Source organism: Phoxinus phoxinus (genome assembly GCF_949152265.1).
Source record: "Phoxinus phoxinus genome assembly, chromosome: 7".
Classification (NCBI taxonomy): Eukaryota; Metazoa; Chordata; class Actinopteri; order Cypriniformes; family Leuciscidae; genus Phoxinus; species Phoxinus phoxinus.
In genome coordinates this window covers 5,389,030-5,411,019 of record NC_136882.1, presented here as the reverse complement: position 1 = coordinate 5,411,019, position 21,990 = coordinate 5,389,030, and the positions used below count along the sequence as shown (strand labels likewise).

Sequence of the window (21,990 nt, the reverse complement as noted above, 5' to 3'; positions counted from 1 at the left end):
ATTAGCAGAACATCACCTGCTGTTAGCAGTCCATTGACTCCCATTCATTTTGGCGTCACTTTGACAGCGAATAACTTTACATCTGAGGCGTTTAAAGACTCCATTTGTTGTCCATTATTTATTTATAAAGAAACACGACAGTGTATAAAAGGCTCCATTACTTTGTATCTTACGTTATGGCCCCGTAGAAGCCGTTTTAGTAAAAATAGGCGAACGATTGCGTCATAACCACGCGACTCTGTCGCACAAGTCGAGAAATTACTGTATAGGCCGGCGGAGAAGCTCGCAAGCAATCGGGGGACGAGAAGGCATAAAGTCGAGGGAGAAGCCCATAGAGAGTGATAAAGTTGCTCCCGCTGCTAGCTCATGGACAGCTAATGCTCACGCTCTCCGTCTCTGTGAGATTCGGAAGGGAATGATTCAGATTTCTCTCGGCACAGCGACTAGAAGACTGACAGCTGTCGACAGGTTGCTCACGTCACATCTACGTCGTCAAGCTATCAGCCATCAGGAAGTGATGCTTCTAATTGACTTCACTTTTCTCCGTTGAAACCTAAGCTGTGTCCAGTTTATACTGTCTATGGAAATATCTCACTTTGTAATGAGTCTATATATTATCACCATAGTTATTATCACCTTTTAAGTTGAATTACTGAAATAAATGAACTTTTGCACCATATTCAAATTTTTCGAGTTTCAGCTGTATACATTTTATATATGTATAATGTATAATATACCCATAAAGCTTTAAAAGGCAATAGACAGCTAGGTTTAGTAAGAGTCAAGAGAGGTTCAAACCCAGAACATTTACAGCTCATGATGAACTCTAATGTGTTTTGCAAAGACAAACTAAATAAACTCAAAAGACTAAAGACAGACAGACAGTTGTTTTATAGTTCCTTGTTTATTAGCTTAAAAAATCTTCACAAAACGCAAATGATCACACACCCTAACCAGAACATTTGCATTTTAAACCATATGTCTAAAAATATTATGACAGAAGGTTTTTACACTACATCTAAATGAACATCTTTCATGACACATCTGATTGTTCACTCAGTGTATTATCAATAAAGCCAACGGTAACACTGAATTTGACAACAATATCTGCTCACGGTCATTTTATTTACACAAATATGGAACTAAAGGGTAGATCTTAGCATATAACAATCCAGTCTTCATAAACGTATCACAGTGTCTTATATCTTGGTTTGTTTGACCTCCTGCTCATTCTGCTGGTCTTTATCTTTGTCCTCCATTTCGAGTGTCTGCTTCTTCTTCTCCTCCTCCGGCTCAAACCCCAGCTCGCTCCTGATCTGAGCCTCAACCTCCGCTGGGTCAATGTAGGTGTAGAAATAAGCCATGACGGAGAAGATGACACTCACCGCCACCAGCAGCGACGCAAACAACAGATACTCTGCCCACTGTGTGAGAAAACACAGACGTTGAATAATTCAACAAACAAAATTAAAATACTGTCATTATTTTTTGGTGTTCGAAATCTTATTTTTGTCTGTATTATAGATCACAATATTCCCACAGCTGGGCTGAATGTGTGTATTAGGTCATGAGATCATATGCATCACCTGTTTGGGAAGCTTTCCCAGCTCTGCCACAATCAGCACAATGATGTTCCCCACGGCATTGGTGCACAGCCAGCCCGCCTGCAACACCGACTTCATGTTCTTCGGAGCCTGAAGACACAGAAGCACAGATGTTGAGAGGCAAGCGCTCACAGACAACGATTGGAGAATTATCTAGGCAGTCTACAGGATATCATATGATAAGATATGAATGGGAATGCTGTATTAACCAATCAATATCCAGGACTGTGACTATCCATTTAATTACTATCTTAAGCACCTACTGGAATTACAAAAAAATATATATATATATCAGTGATGATCCAAAATGAGCGGGTACCTGCGGTTACGAGTCATCCAAAAATATTTTTAATGATATTCGGGTCGCGGTCGGTCGGGCCAATTAAACCTTTGTGATTTATATAGTACACAATTGTCTATGAAATTCATAGGTCTACACTTTATTGTCTGAATAACTGGCGCGAGGATGACGCACGAGCTCAGTCTGCAGAGATGACAGCGGGAAATCCTTATTTACCTTTTGAATGTTGAGCGTTATTAACTTTTGAATAAAAGCTGACGCGGGACAAAATGCCCGATTTCCCAACACGTTGAACTGAGCAATGCCATTGTGCCATTTTAATAGGCTACTTTTATTTTTGTTGGGAAAGTCAGGGAGAGACGCACACTTCGATTAGACTGGATAAACACACGCAGCATCTTAATTGTTAAGAAAATGAAACGAAATAAATAAATAAATCAAGCCTTTATTACAAAACACTAGGCTATCATACAGCATTCAGAAAAATGCTGCGCCCGCACCGCTAGTTCCTCCGTCTATGGCCCAATGACGCTACGATGAGCATTTACTAGTTACTTTTAAAAAATGCGGGTCAAGAAGTGGGTCGGTTACAATATTTTATTTAATTTTTTTTGCGGTCCGAGTTGCGGGCGGGTTAGTTGAAAACGTCGGTCGGGTGCGGGTTGTTTATACATTGACCCGCGCATCACTGATATATATATATATATATATATATATATATATATATATATTTTGCGAATGCACTCCAACTCAAACATTTCCAAAACAGCTCTTACGGGTGTCTCAACGGGTGAACGCAGGATACATTCAATAAAAGGTCCAACGTGTTAAATTCCGTCTTGCGCTCCTGTAACTGAACATGAATGTCTTTTCCCATGTAATTCATCAGTCATGGTCCCTACGAGGCTACACACCCTCTGGCTCCGCCTTCTACAGTAGCCACGCCCCCAAACTCTCACTATTGGCTGAGTTGGAAATTAATTGATATCTGAGCAGAAACGCTCTCAGTGTTTAGATGACGCCCGTGAGGCTCAATGTTTACACTGTTGGGGGAGATAAACTCATACTAATAGTTCTCAATTAACACAAATCTGGGTTAAGAGAATGTATTTTGCCATAAAAATCTTACATACTGCACCTTTAAACAACTAACAGAATATGTGACCACAAAACCAGTCACATGGGGCAATTTCATGAAATTGAGATTTATAAATCATCTTAAAGCTGAATAAATAATCTTTCCATTGATGTATGGTTTGTTAAGATATGACAATATTTGGTCGAGACACAACTATTGAAACTCTGGAATCTGAGGATGCAAAAAATGTAAACATTGAGAAAATCTCCTTTAAAGTTGTGCATTTATGTTCACGATTGTGCTGCATTCACTCACAAAAATACATGTTTTATATATTTACGGTAGGACATTTACTAAATATCTTCATGAAACATGATTTTTACTTAATATCCTAATGAATTTTTGGCATAAAAGAAAAATGAGATTTTTGCCACAGATATACCCGTGCTACTCGTGACTGGTTTTGTGATCCCAGGGTCACATGTTTGATATCTTTCTACTGTGCATCTGGTGACAGCTGATACTGTGTTGGTTTTAGAACGAGTGGTGACTGTTCAAACCGCTGTCCTACCTGTGAGTATGAGAACTGCAGGCCGGTGACCGAGAACAGGACCTCTCCTGTAGTGATGAGGAAGTACTGAGGAATCTGCAGAGCCATGTGGACCGAGTTGGGCTGAATGTCCTCAACTGCCTTTATAGACTTACACTGCACACACACAAGAACACACATGCACATATAACCCAAAAGACAGTAGACAGGGGCTGTATAGAGGCTTCTGCTAGATGACACAGAGAGGTGTGTGTATGAGGGAGGCTACACACATCCGTCGAGAACAGCGTGCTGGGGATGAGGAAGGTGTATGAAGAACCAAATCCAAACGTCTGAGAAAACACACACGACTGCGCGCCGTTGCTGAGTACGAACTTCCGTCTTAGAAGATAAACCAGAAGAACAGCAAGTCAACGTGGAATAGCATTCAAAACCCATTTTAATCCTGAATCAGTTTTATAAAACTGGGTAACACTTTATTTTAAGGTGACGATATGTTACAAGTACTATAGTAAATAACCAGGTCCCACTTTATATTAAGTGGCTTTAAAGGTTGTGTAGGTAAGAATTGTCTAAATAACTTTTTTTCAAATTGGCTTAAACTGTCTTTATATACCAATACATAATTCAAATGTAAGTACTTTGAAAAAGAGAGTATAAAAATTGAGTGACTATAGTGTATTTAATCTTCAAAAAACACAGCTCATTAATTCCTACCGGGACGAAACAAGTGATTGGCTTGCGCGACTGTCACTCTCCGTCGCCATGACTACCGCCGCTATTACTGGCTCTGCCCGCGTGCGCGCAGTCGCGCACCCGTTTTTAGGTGGGAGTGAATGGAATTAATGAGCTGTGTTTATTGAAGATTAAATACACTAGAGTCACTCAGTTTTTATACTCTCTATTTCAGAGTACTTGCATTTTAATTATGTATTGGTATATAAAGACAGTTTAAACAAATTTGAATAAAAGTTTTTTTAGACAATTCTGACCTACCCTACCTTTAAGTACTATGTACTTATATTGAAATTAATAATTTGATACAATGGACTTATTGTGTACATACATGTTTTTACATTGTACTTATATTTTTAAAATACCTGCATGTAATTACACTGTTGACCCTTCCCTTATACCTTAACCCAGCCTTAAAGGAGAACTCCAGTCAATTTTAACATTGAGCTCAATTTTTAGTAAATTTGGAGTGCTGTCAATACAGAGAACAACGACAAAAATCGGTGTTGCCTACACCGTGTTATCCTCTTTTTAAAATTTGCACCCTATTGACTTCAATGGGGCAAGTTTTAAACCTGCTTTTATCCTCTTAACATCCTTAATGTGTCATTACAAGTGCCCAGCCATGCTGAGTGATTCCTTCAGAGTGAACACGAGTGAATCTGACTGCAGTAGATGTGAAAGATATTCATAAAAATGATGTTAGTTCAACAAGCGCAAATACCTGTATTTAGTTCCTGTTTTCGGTCGAAGTCCAAAGTAGTCGATTGTCGAGTTCACGCGCGTGATCATAGTAACTAAACCTATGCGCGTCAACTCGACAATCGACTACTTTGGACTTCGACCGAAAACAGGAACTAAATACAGGTCTGTGCGCTGGCTGAAATAACATCATTTTTATTCATATCTTTCACATCTACTGCAGTCAGATTCACTCGTGTTCACTCTGAAGGAATCACTCACATGGCTGGGCACTTGTAATGAAACATCAAAGATGTTAAGAGGATAAAAGCAGGTTTAAAACTTGCCCCATTGAAGTCAATAGGGTGCAAATTTTAAAAAGAGGATAACACGGTGTAGGCAACACCGATTTTTGTCGTTGTTCTCTGTATTGACAGCACTCCAAATTTACAAAAAATTGAGCTCAATGTTAAAATTGACCGGAGTTCTCCTTTAAACTTACCCATACCAGCACACCTGTCCCTAACCTTACCCGTATCACACCGCAATAGCAGCAAAAGTGTTTTACAATACAACATGAACACAATAAGTACATTGTACTTATTTTTCGATGTAAGTACATAGTACTTAAAGCCACTTAATATAAAGTGGGACCAATAACCATAACCATATTCCTTTAGTAAGTATAGTAAGTAGTTGTTTTATTCTTTTCTTTGTGTTGGCACTGTGCAGTTTCCCGTGTATCATCAGTTTTCTCCTGTGTATTTTCTTTTTTGTAAATTATTTTGGCTTGATTGTAAATAATAATTTTTTCTTTCTTATATATCTTGGCCGATTATTGCACACAATACATACGTCCCCTGAGCCACCAGTGAGTAGTTTGAAATGACTGTCGGCTCCAAGTTAGACTCCAAGTTAGTGATGTTCAGAACTGCTGTCCAGCCATTCACAAACCTGTGTGACATCAAACGCCAGTAAAGGAGAGTTCAGTTTCCAGGAAACTCTACGCTGCGTCTGAAGTGATGCCGCTATGGGAACGCTCCTGCGTGATCGCGTCTGAAGCAAGTGTTTAACAAACTCAATAAGTGAGGCAACAGAGGCTGAACACACTGCGTGCTTCAGTGTGTGTGTGTGTGTGTGTGTGTGTGTGTGTGTGGTAAATGAAACTGCTCATCTGCGCCATTCATTCACACATAGACACGCAGAACATGCCGGATTCATATAGGCCACGCCGCGTCTATGACAACTCGAGGTATCGCACACCGGACGCGCACTTTCTCAGTTTATGGCCAGCAATATTGTTACGTTTATGGACATTATGGAATTAAGATCATGTCTGTACTATGTTATGATTGTACTGTACAATTAAATACAATCGTTGCTGAGTCTGCAGTCTGAACACTTTACCTCAGAGCGTCCGTTAACTGGAGGAATTGAGAAAATCACCTGAAAATCCGATAACATCAGCAATTTCAAGCAGCTGATTTCTGTGAATGAATGTAAAACTAAATGTATATACAGCACAGGGTGAAGTCAGTATATACATTAACAACGATTTGAGACAAATAAATGTACATTTAATATAAAACTATGTAAATGGTGCTCTGTGGCACGGCAGGATTTTGAACACGGTCCTGAGCCGTTGGACGCCGAATGGCACCGCCGGTGTGTGTACACACTCATAGAGAATAATGTGTTTGAATTTTAAAGCCGTGGCGCTGCGCTTCTCGTCCGGTGTGCGACCCCCTTTACTCTCACGCCCAGATGCGTTCTCAGGAACTGAAATATGGCACCGATTGATTTAATGTGAATCGGTACTCGGTAGTGCCGACATTATTCGGTTGGTGCCCTTAAAAGTACAGAGTTCGGTACCCAACCCTGACGCCGTCACACGTCACGATGTTTACGCAGGAGTGTGTTCCCATAGCGTCATCCCTCACACAGCATCTCGTTCCCTTCTCAGGACACCATAGTCACAATCTGAGACGTTTTAAGAAACAGTAAAAAAATAAAATAATTCACTGACCTAACAGCATTCCTTCCTTCCCTTGGTTTGGACTTTATGTCTTCTTTCTGGAGGAAAAAAATAAAAGACAGGGACAATTTCACTGTTATATTTACACTGTTATACACAGCAGGTCCAAATGTGTGTGTATTTCAGCAGTGGCGTGTAACAGTCACTCCTAATAGCCACTTGAATTTTATATAATATACATTCATATATTGATTGTAGTCAATTTCAATTGTAGTCTTATAAATAATAAACTAAGTGCAATGTAGTGTTGTCAAAAATATAGATTTGTTCAATACATATCGATACTGAACTACCTGAACCGCTTCCGCAGGATACACAATACCAGCTGCTCTTTCTCTCTCTTCAATCTCTCACAAACCTGCGTCCCTTTATTCCCTCTTTTGCTCCAGATGAATATTATTGGTGCTGTGGGGCTTGAATATCGGCGTGGGATTGTGTGTATTGAGCCTAATTTTCCTCATTCTAGCAGATTTTGTGTTCACACCCAAAGTGTGTGTATATTGGCTATATAAAACAGTATAATGGGTCAGTGCATCAGGTCTTAAAGCGACAGCTGCCTAATATACCGGATATACATGATCTTGTTTGTTCATTTAAAATATGTACTTGGACAAGTAAAGGTCCCAATGGAAGAACGGACATGTGGGACATAATTTAGAAACAAATCTGGCCAAAAAGTGTTTTGGAGTTTGTTTAATAGCTCAAAACCGCTTGCCAGTGCAAACTTTCTGTAAAACTGTGCTAGCTGTTAAACCTCTTGAGCTGCCACTGGTCCATGACCGCTATGCAATAGATGGCTGTTCTCTGGGTGATCCACGAACCCTGGGCTAAGTGAGCTGGTCGATAAGTCACAGTTCAGCTCATGTAGCACGGCGTTCATGGCTCGACTGTTTTCCAAAGATGGCTCCTGCCTTTATACGCGACTGTACTGTCTTTATAAAGTATCTTGTTATTAAACGGTCTGTACACTTACTCAGTTCTCAATGCTTCGGTTTGCATGTAGGGACCCTCATTATGCTGCTGTGTTAGTGTGAGGCTATTCTGAGCCTTGTTAGTGGTATTAACTAGCGATTTACTTTTACTTATTCTATGCCCCATATACTAGCGTTATAAGCTAATCAGTTTAGAGATAAATCTGGGTACATTCGATTATCATGAAAACACATCCCAGAGAACGGTCGACTCGAGTCGGTACCCATGTGTTATTAACCCCTAGGTTCATTATGCGCCGGAATTGTCCTTTAAAATTTCAGACCTCACCAATTTTTCAAACACTTTCATTACAATTGATGTGAGTGCCACTGGTCTAAAATCATTAAAGGATAATTCCGGTATGTAACACCTTGAGTCTATATTGTAGTTTGTTTTGGATGAACAAGAGTGGTGGACAACATTTTTTTGACAATGGTTCCTCTCTCTCGAGTTTTTGACTATAATAGAATTGGCCATGGACCCATTTAACATTGGAGTCAATGGGCATGTCCGAGAATGTCATTAAAACAGCCAATAATGTTCGTTTACAAAACTGTTAAACTCACCGAGTGGTTAGTGGTGTTTGTTGAGGATTATAAACAATATATCGTCGCAATATATGATTCCAATCCGTTTATTTTGCTATAGTGGAACTATTTTTTCAGACACTTCACAACTGTGTAACTTCCGCTCAATATTTGAATCTGAAGCGTTAGCACACTCCCGACCACTTGATGGCGATAACCGATGTTTATGTCTCGCGGGACACTCACGGTCACAGTCGAGTTCAACTTCATATTGCACTGGTCAGTGGTCACGTCTTTCAATATTTTCAAGGTTTTGTTTGTTTATTTGGCTTACTCTCCCGGAGCACAGTTGCTCTGCTCGCTAGCCTTATGAGAAACGGAAGCGAGCAAAAAGACTACATCGACCAAATGTAAACAGCCCCCTTTCCGTTTCCGGTAGCGCATTTATATTAACGAGCACTCAGTCCTTCAACAGAATTCAATGGGATTTTACAAAATGACGAATAAAACACGACAGAAACTGTATTTCGCAACACTTTTTGTTTCTGGAACATCAACTAACATCACTAATCACTCGGTGAGTTGCACAGTTTTGTAAACGAACATTATTGGCTGTTTTAATGACATTTTCGGACATGCCCATTGACTCCCATGTTAAATGGGTCCATGGCCAATTCTTTTATAGTCAAAAACTCGAGAGAGGAACCATTGTCAAAAAAATGTTGTCCACCACTCTTGTTCATCCAAAACAAACTACAATATAGACTCAAGGTGTTAAATACCGGAATTATCCTTTAAGGGTTTTGGGGGTGGATTTGGGAACAGGCCTCCAGACCTCAGACACTAAATGTCCCTCTAAAGATTTGTTAAAAAATGTAATGGAAAATAAGCCTGGCTAACGCCAGACCCAATTCTCGTTGAGACTTGGGTCTGGGAACCACATGTTCATTTTCTCGTATTTGAGGCGTGGTTTACGAATGCCCAGAGCCGTTTATTGGGTGCTAAGAATGTCTATCAAATGCGCCTGTACGTAGCTCATAGCCAATCGTTTCCATTATACCAGATGACGTATGTAGAGCGACAGAAATTAGACAAGGAAGAAGACGATGGGTAAGATATTTTTGTGTAAACAATGACGTTCAGCGACTATTGCCGTTTGTGCAAGATAAACATGAGGGTCGCTCTTCGCGTCTGCTGCCATGTTGAATCCATAGATATAAACAAACTGCTTAGTTGTGTCGCATAGATGTCGTCATCGTCTTGCTGCTCCCTCCCCGTTCTGTGATTGGTTCCCTAGATGAGGCGAAAATCTGGTCCATGGTTTCCAGACTGCCTTTCAGCGTGAATAAAATCGCGCTGGGCAAAGGCAGTATGGGGAAACCCAGGCTAATAGAAAGGAGTACTCGATTGCTTTGCACAGGTTTTGAGTATGCGCCCACAGATGTTTGACTTCTGTTAACTCTAATAGAAAGGAAGGCTTTGCACACTTCTTTTTGTCTTATATTAAAGTGATGAGCGTCTATGAGCTGGTTGCTCAAATTTAGCTAAAATCAAAAGTATTAAACGATTGTAAATTGGTCAAGAGCACAGGCCAGCTCGTGTCTGAGCCGAGACCATCCGGGCTGACTGGGCTGCTGCTCTGTGGATTCTGGAGATCTGCTATGGTCTTCATGCTGTCAGGCTGATCCAAGGTTATCAGTTGCCATCTTGTTTTCCAGTTTATATTTATAGTCTCGTTTTGCTTTGAGAATTCCTACTTTTAGATCCTTTTTTGTAGTTCAGCAATGTCACCCCTCCTTAAAGCATGACTTTTTTCTGTAAACTATCCTTAACAGTTTTAGTTATCCATGGTTTCTTGCTGGGATAGATGTCCACCCGTTTGCATGGAACAATCATGTCTCTACAAAAAGCAATATATGAGCACGTCACATCGGTCCACTCATCAGGTCATCTTGAGCTTGTGTTTCTGCTCTCCAGAATTCGCTTGCGCGTCAATGAAATGAAAAGTGTAGTGTGACCACTCCTATATAATTAACAAGTATACAGTAAACAGTATATAACTGACCCTTCACTGGGAGTTTGATTGACATGCGATCTGACCAATCATAATCCACCTTCCGCCATTTTATCCGCCAAAGCAGTCAGATATAACGTCGGTGGCCTTGAACTTAAACTTTCCGCGGTTGAAACAACATTCCTTCTGATGTTCATTCATGTTTATTTGATGATATAAATGAACTAGAAGGAAGAGATGATCGGTTCACGAGCAGCTTTAAGAGATCTGTCACGACACATTAACACATTAAAGAGCCACAAAACGGCATTTATTGCTTACATTTCTTATTTTTTATTTTTTAAAACTTTAAAGTTGAGACTTTCATTATAAAGTAAGCTGCTCTGTCCTGTCTGTCAGTGTGTTCAGTGTCCTCTCTGCTCCGCGATGTGTTTTTCACTGCGTGAGAACACGGTGTGTGTGTGAGAGAACAGTAACTAAAAAGGACGAGTCTTTGCGAATGGTCAATTGCGCTACACTTGCGCAAGTATACAACATCTTGAAAAAGCAACCACAAAGCAACATGTTAAAAACTACTCTGAACACCGAAGCAAATACATAGCAACACCTTAGCAACAACCCAAAGCACTCCAGAATGGTTGTCGAGCAACGACCATTCTTCTCCAGAAAAACACGAGTTTTTGGCCATTGGAACGGCAACATGTTTGCTAGTTTCACACTCACCAGATACATGACGGACGGGTCAGAGGGGATGATCAGGGTCTGCCGGCCTCCTGCAATTAAACTGAAATTTTCCGTGATTCCAGAACTGTTTAAGGACACTGTGATCTCCTGGTGATCCAATGTCACATAACCTGCACTGCTCTATAAGGGAAATGAGAAACATTAGTGTGTGTGTGTGTGTGTGTGTGTGTGTGTGTGTGTGTGTGTGTATATAAGATGTGTGTAGTACCTCCAATGAGTCTATCAGGAGAGTGTCTTTGGGGAGATCAGAAGATCTCTCTCTGTTATGTGAGGCTGCAGGAAGTGTGTGTGTGTGTGTGTGTGTGTGTGTGTGTGTGTGTGTGTGTGTGTGTGTGTGTGTGTGTGTGTGTGTGTGTGTGTGTGTGTGTCTCTGTGTGTGTGTGTGTGTGTGTGTAGTACCTGCAATGAGTCTATCAGAAGAGTGTCTTTGGGGAGATCAGAAGATCTCTCTTTGTTATGTGAGGCTGCAGGAAGTGTGTGTGTGTGTGTGTGTGTGTGTGTGTGTGTGCGTGTGTGTGTGTGTGTGTGTGTAGTACCTGCAATGAGTCTATCAGGAGAGTGTCTTTGGGGAGATCAGAAGATCTCTCTTTGTTATGTGAGGCTGCAGGAAGTGTGTGTCTCTGTGTGTGTGTGTGTGTGTGTGTAGTACCTGCAATGAGTCTATCAGAAGAGTGTCTTTGGGGAGATCAGAAGATCTCTCTTTGTTATGTGAGGCTGCAGGAAGTGTGTGTGTGTGTGTGTGTGTGTGTGTGTGCGTGTGTGTGTGTGTGTGTGTGTAGTACCTGCAATGAGTCTATCAGGAGAGTGTCTTTGGGGAGATCAGAAGATCTCTCTTTGTTATGTGAGGCTGCAGGAAGTGTGTGTCTCTGTGTGTGTGTGTGTGTGTGTGTAGTACCTGCAATGAGTCTATCAGAAGAGTGTCTTTGGGGAGATCAGAAGATCTCTCTTTGTTATGTGAGGCTGCAGGAAGTGTGTGTGTGTGTGTGTGTGTGTGTGCGTGTAGTACCTCCAATGAGTCTATCAGGAGAGTGTCTTTGGGGAGATCAGAAGATCTCTCTCTGTTATGTGAGGCTGCAGGAAGTGTGTGTGTGTGTGTGTGTGTGTGTGTGTGTGTGTGTGTGTGTGTGTGTGTGTGTGTGTGTGTGCGTGTGTGTGTGTGTGTAGTACCTGCAATGAGTCTATCAGAAGAGTGTCTTTGGGGAGATCAGAAGATCTCTCTCTGTTATGTGAGGCTGCAGGAAGTGTGTGTGTGTGTGTGTGTGTGTGTGTGTGTGTGTGTGTGTGTGTGTGTGTGTGCGTGTGTGTGTGTGTGTGTGTGTGTGTGTGTGTAGTACCTGCAATGAGTCTATCAGAAGAGTGTCTTTGGGGAGATCAGAAGATCTCTCTCTGTTATGTGAGGCTGCAGGAAGTGTGTGTGTGTGTGTGTGTGTGTGTGTGTAGTACCTCCAATGAGTCTATCAGAAGAGTGTCTTTGTGTGAGATGGTCACGTTCAAGGAACTGTTGAACATGTTCAGCACCTTTAGCTGGCTCTCAGAGGATGATGGGAAATGGGGCAATGTTTTCTGAGGAGGATAAGATCATTAGACTGTGGGGCTCGAGAAGGCCTTTTCTTGAATCTGATTCACACATTTCACACTCACATCGATCTCGATCTGGACTAAAGCTGCGCAGACAAACGCCGTGGCAGCGAACAACATGCCGACCGTCATTCTCTTCAGAGGGCTGGAGCGTAACACAGATTCACACAACACAGCATTGATATCAGCATCAGTGTGTCATCATAGTCTCACAGCAGGTTCATCTTCTCCTATAAACACACCTGAAGTCCAGGCCACACTTTTTGATGAGCGGGAAGATAATGCGGTCCATGATGGGCACCATGGTCAGGATCAGGATGGGGTTCACCGTCTGAGAGGAGAGAGCGCTTCAGTACAACTACTCCAGATCCAGTTTCTCTCACACTGTCTTTCAAAAGCTTGGGGGATTACATTAGCTTCAGCGAGGAGGCATTAAATATAAAGAACAAAATTATAGATTCAGCATTTGTGATTCACCATTCGTGGCAGCGAGCTATAATGCACATATGTGATCTTTTTATGTTTCTTAGAGGTTGAATTCATTTCAAAATCTGCCAAACTTCCAACACTACTTCTGAATAGGATGTCTACTTCATAAATTGTATGAAAATTGTAAAAATAATGGTTCAGATCACTCAAAACACATGTGGAAATGGAGGCGTCCTTATATGGGCAGTAACGTCCACTAGTGGAGAAGTGTGGTACTGCACCCAAACTAAATCTCACTGAAAGCTTATTTTTTGAGATATCAACCTAAAATTTGAAACACAACTTGTTCAGATTTTTGCGCAGTTTTAGAGTCCACCAGGTTTTGAAAATATATATTTTATATAAAATATGATTAATTACATTTATTAACGTTGTACTTTTTCATAAACTCAAACTTCTATAACTTTTTTTCCTGTTTAACTTTCTTAATTTATTTCACTTCTACAAAAATCTGCCAAGTGTCTTCTTAAAAACAAGACCAATCTTACATCTATATTCCAAAGCATTCTTGAATTACAACCATTTAAGTTCGAAATGTGCATTTCATGTCTATTAGAAAAAAGGGGGCGCTTGATAAGGGGTTAAGCATATCAAAAGTGGCAGTAAAGACTTTTATAATGTTACTAAAGATTACTATTTCAAATAAATGCTTTTCTTTTGAACTTCTCTTTATCAAACAATCCTAAAAAAAATAAAAATGTATCCCAGTTTCCACAAAAATATGAAGCAGCACAACTAATACTCATAAATGTTTCTTGATCATCAGATCATCATATTATACTGATTTCTGAAGGATCATGTGACACTGAAGACTGGAGTAATGATGCTGAACATTCAGCTTTGATCAGGAATAACACTACTATATATTCACATTTTTTACTATATTTTTGATCAAATAAATGCAGCCTTGGTGTAAAAAGTACTAAAAAAATGTTACTCAAGTGAAAGTACAAGTACTGAGGCAAAATATTACTCAATTAAAAGTAAAAGTATCTGGCCTGAATCGTACTTGAGAGTAAAAGTGAAAAAGTACCACATTAAAATTGTACTTGAGTATTAAAAAAGTAAAAGTAACAGCAAGAATGAAAACAAGAGATTCTTGTTCAAGTTTTTCATCTCTAAAACATGAAGTGAATGAAGCACACACAAGGTGTTATCCTGCTTCAGAACTGTTTGTATTTAATTGTATTTATTGTATAATTGTAATTGTATTTCAAACTATAATGCCAGTATCCAACATGCTACTCAAAGTTGTCAAACCTCGGATTTAACTTGATTTTTGTGTGTTTCTGGACTGTTAGAATTTCTCTAATGTCCAGGTCAAGGTGTTGTGCATTGTGATAAAAGATGCGACATGACGTCACTTCCAAAGGACCAATGAACATGCCTGACCAATTACATGGAATGTGAAAACGAATCTCATTGGCAGAATAAATAACATTTAAATTAAACTGGCCATCAGCGCAATTCAATTGGTTTGGTAATAGCAAGGGAACATAGAATGAAGTGATCTCCAAAAAAGAAGTACTTTTTGACTGTAAATAAAAGTGTAAGGAGTAAAAGGTACTTTTTTTTCTTAAAAAATGTAATTAAGTAAAAGTAAAAGTATTGATTTTTAATTATACTCAAGTAAAGTAAAAATGACCAAAAATAATACTTAAGTACAGTAATCAATAAAATTACTCAAGTACTTCACACCTCTAGAACTTACACATACATTAAACAGTCTTATACTTATGAACAGAAGTGCAGGTATGAGATGCCGTTGCTTTCCAGTGTATTTGTGTTATAAATAATCTCACACTATTATATTCCAGAGCGAGATGAACAACATTAATATGAAGGAGCTCACCTGCATCTGGTCTGGCTGAAGGATGAACGCTCTCTACAGACAGGAGGACATGACATTGATTTTAATATTTCATAAATCTCTGTGTATTGAGCCTTGTTCAGCGAGATTTTAAATAATCTCTTTATCAGATTATGACTGATATCAAACATAGAATGAGTCACTGCTGACACATTAAATCAAATGAAGACACTCACGAAGTCTCCACTCATGGTGGTGGCCTGGAGAGTCCAGCGGGAGCCCTGCACACACACCCGTTACTGAACACACGCCCAACATACACACACTACACATTACCCGGGTCAGATCTGCACCTTTTGGTCAAACAGCGTCCAGAACATGGGTAGGGGGATGTAGAGGAACAACACCTTCAGCACCATCTTCACCTGAGCGATGAGGAGTTTCTGTAGAAGAGAGGAGTGTGTGAGTGTGTGTGTGAGGGTGTAGTTCACGTATATCCTTCATCGTGGACTACACGTCCCCACAAAGAGAGTAATATCAGAAATGTGTGACCTTGAGGGACATTTGTCTGCGTGTTTATGTGTGTGTGTGTCCGTGTGTGTGTCCGTGTGTGTGTGTGTGTACTTAACCATGTTTTGGGGCAATTTGTTTTCCCTCAAAAGTGAGTTAAATCATACAAAACCTCCTTTAGTGGACGTCCTCCTTTGTAATATGATTTTTACAATTGTACTTCAAATTAAAAAAAATAATAATTTTATCCATTTTTTTTTAAACAATAGAAGTCTATGTAAATGAAGTCCCCAGTTAAGTAAGCGTGTGTGTAGAGATGTCAGGATTGTGGCATACATCATATTTCTCATTGGCCCAGTCCATCCAGTGTTCCCTCTTCGGATGAGCGCTGCTTCTGTGCCGGAAACGGTTTTTGATGGCAAACTACAGAAAGAGGAGACACACTTTACAAGATGATCAGTGTGTTAGGGGTAATGCACTACAAGTAACGTGTGTTACACAATCAGATTCACTTTTCAAGGAATGCATTACTTTTAAATTTACATCAACATATCTTGAGTTACTTATTCAAAATAAGTAACTCAAGTCAGTATTGAGTGACAGCTCTCCTGTCCTCGTGTGTGTGTGTGTGTGTGTGTGTGTGTGTCATATGACCCGGAGAGTACAAGACAAACCAGACTAAGTCACCTGTGTGGAAAAGAACAGTTTGAATGTTCTACAGAATATAGAAAATCATAAATGATGACAGAATTTTCATTTTTGTATTAAATATTCCTGTGAACAGAATCTCGACTCACCCCTATGCATTTACACACGGCCCAGATAATGTTTCCCTCTGGATCTGTTTTGACGTACATGCCACTGCCAGAGATGAACACCACTGTAACACACAGCACACCTCAGAAACACACACACACACAGATCACAGTGTGTGTTCAGCTGGCACTCAGTCTTACCCAGCGATACGACCATGAGAGCGGCTGGGACCCCGAAGGCCAGAGGATAACACTGTTGCTGTGTGTGGATGCCACACTCCTGAGCTGCACACACACACACACACACACACACACGGATGAAGAGCGTTAGACGGGGAGAAGGGTGTTATGGGAAAAATATAATGGAAAGTGTGTTAAAGTGCCCCTATTATGCTTTTTAAAGGTTCCTAATTTTGCTGTGGAGTCTCCCACAATAGTTTTACACACATCCATGGTAAAAAACAAAAAGTTTAATTTTCTCATAATACACACTGCATCATCAGCTCTTTTCTCTCAGTGTCTGACACAGTTTGATAAAGAATTCAGTCGCTCTAAACCCCGCCTCTCTGAGAGTCTGCTCTGCTCTGATTGGTCAGATGACCCAGTCTGTTGTGATTGGTCTACTCTGCTCTGATTGGTCAGATGACCCAGTCTGTTGTGATTGGTCTTCTCTGCTCTAATTGGTCAGATGGCTCAGTCTGTTGTGATTGGTCTTCTCTGCTCTGATTGGTCAGATGGCCCAGTCTGTTGTGATTGGTCTACTCTGCTCTGATTGGTCAGATGACCCAGTCTGTTGTGATTGGTCTTCTCTGCTCTAATTGGTCAGATGGCTCAGTCTGTTGTGATTGGTCTTCTCTGCTCTGATTGGTCAGATGGCCCAGTCTGTTGTGATTGGTCTACTCTGCTCTGATTGGTCAGATGACCCAGTCTGTTGTGATTGGTCTACTCTGCTCTGATTGGTCAGATGGCCTAGTCTGTTGAGATTGGTCTTCTCTGCTCTGATTGGTCAGATGGCCCAGTCTGTTGTGATTGGTCTACTCTGCTCTGATTGGTCAGATGGCCCAGTCTGTTGTGATTGGTCTACTCTGCTCTGATTGGTCAGATGGCCTAGTCTGTTGTGATTGGTCTACTCTGCTCTGATTGGTCAGATGGCCTAGTCTGTTGTGATTGGTCTGCTCTGCTCTGATTGGTCAGATGGCCCAGTCTGTTGTGATTGGTCTTCTCTGCTCTAATTGGTCAGATGGCTCAGTCTGTTGTGATTGGTCTACTCTGCTCTGATTGGTCAGATGGCCTAGTCTGTTGTGATTGGTCTACTCTGCTCTGATTGGTCAGATGGCCCAGTCTGTTGTGATTGGTCTACTCTGCTCTGATTGGTCAGATGGCCCAGTCTGTTGTGATTGGTCTACTCTGCTCTGATTGGTCAGATGGCCCAGTCTGTTGTGATTGGTCTACTCTGCTCTAATTGGTCAGATGACCCAGTCGGTTGTGATTGGTCAATGAAACCAAAAGGCCATTATCATATCTGAATCTCAGCTCTTGATACACAGTGACAAGAAACAGTAACGATGGCGTGGGTTTTGTCAGCAGAAAACAGCGTCTTCTCCACATGAACAACACAAACCAAACTCTTCCAGTCTCAGATACACTGCAGTGTTTGAGGCTCAAAGTAGACATTGTTCACCAGCAGCCAATGAAGATCAGAGACTGGCATTATGCAAATGTGTTACAGACATACACAGATTGAGCAGGAAGTGAGACTGGGATTACTGACGACTCGGTTCAGATTCAGAATCACTTCTTTCTTTTGGGAGACGAAAACTTTTTATCTGCACTTTGATCTTTGCAACTTTGTCAACCTTTTACCTTCACAAACAGCTTTATTACACACTACAGGAAGAGTGATATCAAAAAAGCATAACGCGGCACTTTTAATGTGTGTACCTCTGAGAACCGGAGTAATGAGCGTGGAGAGAAGACTTCCTCCGTTGATGCACAAATAAAACACTGAGAAAAATGTGTTGAGTTGGCGACTCTGTAACGATCAACACAACACAACAAACCATTAGACAGGAAGTCAGAGAAGAAGTCCGGCCGATGGAGGCGTTAGAAAGCATCGTACCTGATGTTCCTGAAACTGATCGCCACCAAATGCAGCAACACATGGTTTAATTCCCCCAGTGCCCAGAGCAATGAGGATCAGACCCAGCATGGACAGAGCGCTGAAACACATACACACACACACACACACACACACACACACACACACACAACACACACACACGCACTTTGCATTGTTGTAACTTTGCGTTGTAACTTTGCAGATGTTGTTTATGATCAAACAGCAACATTACACACTAACTAAAGTTAGAAAAGTGAAATCATAATCAACCACCCCTTTAAAATATAAAGTTCAAATATTATACTAAAAAAGTGTTATTTAAAGCTGTCACTGGCGGTAGCCTATACCTAAAGTGTGCACATTAGACCCCTTCTGAAGGGTACTGTCCCACAGCTTTTGTACCTTTCCTTCTGAGAAGACTCAAGTCTCCGGACAATTTTATGAATAATTATAACGTACACTACTTCTCCACAAACAGACGTACACTGTGAGGTGTGTAATGCTCTACAGACTCACATGTGTAAGGTGAAGTTATTCGGTGTGCCGTCTCTGTCAGTGTCTGTGATGTCATGAATCGTGCTGACGGCCATGACCACCTGACCAACCGCGTACACGACAGACAGGTATATGATCGTCCTGAAACACACACACACACACACACACACACACACACACCATCACACGACAGACAGGTATATGATCGTCCTGAAACACACACACACACACCATCACACGACAGACAGGTATATGATCGTCCTGAAACACACACACACACACCATCACACGACAGACAGGTATATGATCGTCCTGAAACACACACACACACACCATCACACGACAGACAGGTATATGATCGTCCTGAAACACACACACACACACCATCACACGCCAGACAGGTATATGATGGTCCTGAAACACACAGACACACACCATCACACGACAGACAGGTATATGATCGTCCTGAAACACACACACACACACACCATCACACGACAGACAGGTATATGATGGTCCTGAAACACACAGACACACACCATCACACGACAGACAGGTATATGATCGTCCTGAAACACACACACACACACCATCACACGACAGACAGGTATATGATCGTCCTGAAACACACACACACACACACACACACCATCACACGACAGACAGGTATATGATCGTCCTGAAACACACACACACACACACACACCATCACACGACAGACAGGTATATGATCGTCCTGAAACACACACACACACACACACACACACCATCACACGACAGACAGGTATATGATCGTCCTGAAACACACACACACACACACACACCATCACATGACAGACAGGTATATGATCGTCCTGAAACACACACACACACACACCATCACATGACAGACAGGTATATGATCGTCCTGAAACACACACACACACACACACACCATCACACGACAGACAGGTATATGATCGTCCTGAAACACACACACACACACACACACCATCACACGACAGACAGGTATATGATCGTCCTGAAACACACACACACACACACACACCATCACACGACAGACAGGTATATGATCGTCCTGAAACACACACACACACACACACACACCATCACACGACAGACAGGTATATGATCGTCCTGAAACACACACACACACACACACGACAGCCTTTCTGAACAGCATTCACAGATTCTGGGTTGCCAACAGGTCAGTTAGCCGGGACGTCCCGTATATTGGGCCTAATTGGTTTGTCCCGTTTACTGACCACTACCCTGATCTAACCCCTGACAAACAGCAGCAACACGACACCCGACTCCCGCCAGCCGACACCCGACACCCACCAGCCGACACCCGCCAGCCGACACCCGCCAGCCGACACCCGCCAGCCGACACCCGACACCCACCAGCCGACACCCGCCAGCCGACACCCGCCAGCCGACACCCGCCAGCCGACACCCGACACCCACCAGCCGACACCCGACACCCACCAGCCGACACCCACCAGCCGACACCCGCCAGCCGACACCCGCCAGCCGACACCCGCCAGCCGACACCCGCCAGCCGACACCCGCCAGCCGACACCCGACACCCACCAGCCGACACCCGACACCCACCAGCCGACACCCGCCAGCCGACACCCGACACCCGCCAGCCGACACCCGCCAGCCGACACCCGACACCCACCAGCCGACACCCGACACCCACCAGCCGACACCCGCCAGCCGACACCCGCCAGCCGACACCCGCCAGCCGACACCCGCCAGCCGACACCCACCAGCCGACACCCACCAGCCGACACCCACCAGCCGACACCCGACACCCACCAGCCGACACCCACCAGCCGACACCCGCCAGCCGACACCCGCCAGCCGACACCCGCCAGCCGACACCTGACACCCACCAGCCGACACCCGACACCCACCAGCCGACACCCACCAGCCGACACCCGACACCCACCAGCCGACACCCGCCAGCCGACACCCACCAGCCGACACCCGCCAGCCGATACCCGCCACCTGACACCCGACACCCGCCACCCGTCACCCGCCACCTGACACCCACCAGCCGCCACCCGCCACCTGACACCCGCCACCTGCCATCATCCAATCACGCGCATCAATAACACATTGAGAAGTAATCCTTCTTTTGGGACAGACCAGTTTGACTCGTGAACAGAATCCTCTTCCAGCACTTTCTTGGTCCGTGTTTTGATTTTCGGCAAATCAGTTTTGGAGAATGCAAACAGTGTGATTATTATTCATGAGTCCAACATCCCGCCACACAAGAAAACGATTAAAACTTTAAAGTAAACTAAAAGCAGCCTATCAGAGGGAATGATGTGCTGATGTGAGTTTGCTGCTCTAGAAACATTTCTTATAAAGTTCTTACTGACCCAAACTTGTGACGTGTAGTGTCTAATGTTAAAAAGCTGTAGGCTATATTTCAGATAAATGCTATTATGTTGAACGATGGTTTTTGTGTAATGTGCCTTTTTTTGTATGATTCTTTTTTAGAATTAAATCATTCATAAATAGGTTACACAAAACAAATGTGTTTATGTCTGAGAACCTTTTACACACACACTTAACTGCAGACACGGACATGTATGTGATACACATGTAATAGTTTGAGTGTCCCTCATTCTCCTATAAAGAACCACGATTGTCCTGTTTTTTCCCCTGTCTGAAGTTGGCAACCCAGATTCTGATCCTGATCTTCCCAGAAAACCTACTTGAACTTCCCGAGCCAGGAGTCGGCGATGATGGCCCCCATGATGGGCGTCAAGTAGCACAGCGCCACAAACGCATGATAGATGGAGGTCGCGAGGTCATCGTCCCACAGCAGAAAATACCGGAAATACAACACCAACACAGCTGGAGACACACACACACACACACACACACACACACACACACACACACACACACACACACACACACACACACACACACACACACACACACACACACACACACACACACACACACACACA

General features: G+C 42.4%; 1 protein-coding gene across 1 annotated transcript in view; it reads right to left on the bottom strand.

Moving 5' to 3' along the window:
• Positions 1–892: 892 nt before the first annotated feature.
• The window catches only part of slc15a1a (solute carrier family 15 member 1a), a 31,336-nt gene continuing 10,238 nt past the window's right edge, over positions 893–21,990 (bottom strand). The window contains exons 4-23 of the mRNA XM_079619899.1: positions 21,730–21,871; positions 19,019–19,138; positions 18,503–18,602; positions 18,325–18,415; positions 16,585–16,668; positions 16,426–16,508; positions 15,965–16,051; positions 15,472–15,561; positions 15,355–15,399; positions 15,161–15,193; positions 13,062–13,150; positions 12,883–12,964; positions 12,685–12,804; positions 11,221–11,361; positions 6,976–7,022; positions 5,805–5,903; positions 3,806–3,914; positions 3,555–3,689; positions 1,587–1,694; positions 893–1,424 (exon numbers count right to left, since the gene is read on the bottom strand). Of these exons, the coding sequence (XP_079476025.1) occupies positions 1,200–1,424; positions 1,587–1,694; positions 3,555–3,689; positions 3,806–3,914; positions 5,805–5,903; positions 6,976–7,022; positions 11,221–11,361; positions 12,685–12,804; positions 12,883–12,964; positions 13,062–13,150; positions 15,161–15,193; positions 15,355–15,399; positions 15,472–15,561; positions 15,965–16,051; positions 16,426–16,508; positions 16,585–16,668; positions 18,325–18,415; positions 18,503–18,602; positions 19,019–19,138; positions 21,730–21,871 (2,030 nt within the window). The 3' untranslated portion in view covers positions 893–1,199. The remainder of the gene's footprint in view (positions 1,425–1,586; positions 1,695–3,554; positions 3,690–3,805; positions 3,915–5,804; positions 5,904–6,975; positions 7,023–11,220; positions 11,362–12,684; positions 12,805–12,882; positions 12,965–13,061; positions 13,151–15,160; positions 15,194–15,354; positions 15,400–15,471; positions 15,562–15,964; positions 16,052–16,425; positions 16,509–16,584; positions 16,669–18,324; positions 18,416–18,502; positions 18,603–19,018; positions 19,139–21,729; positions 21,872–21,990) is intronic.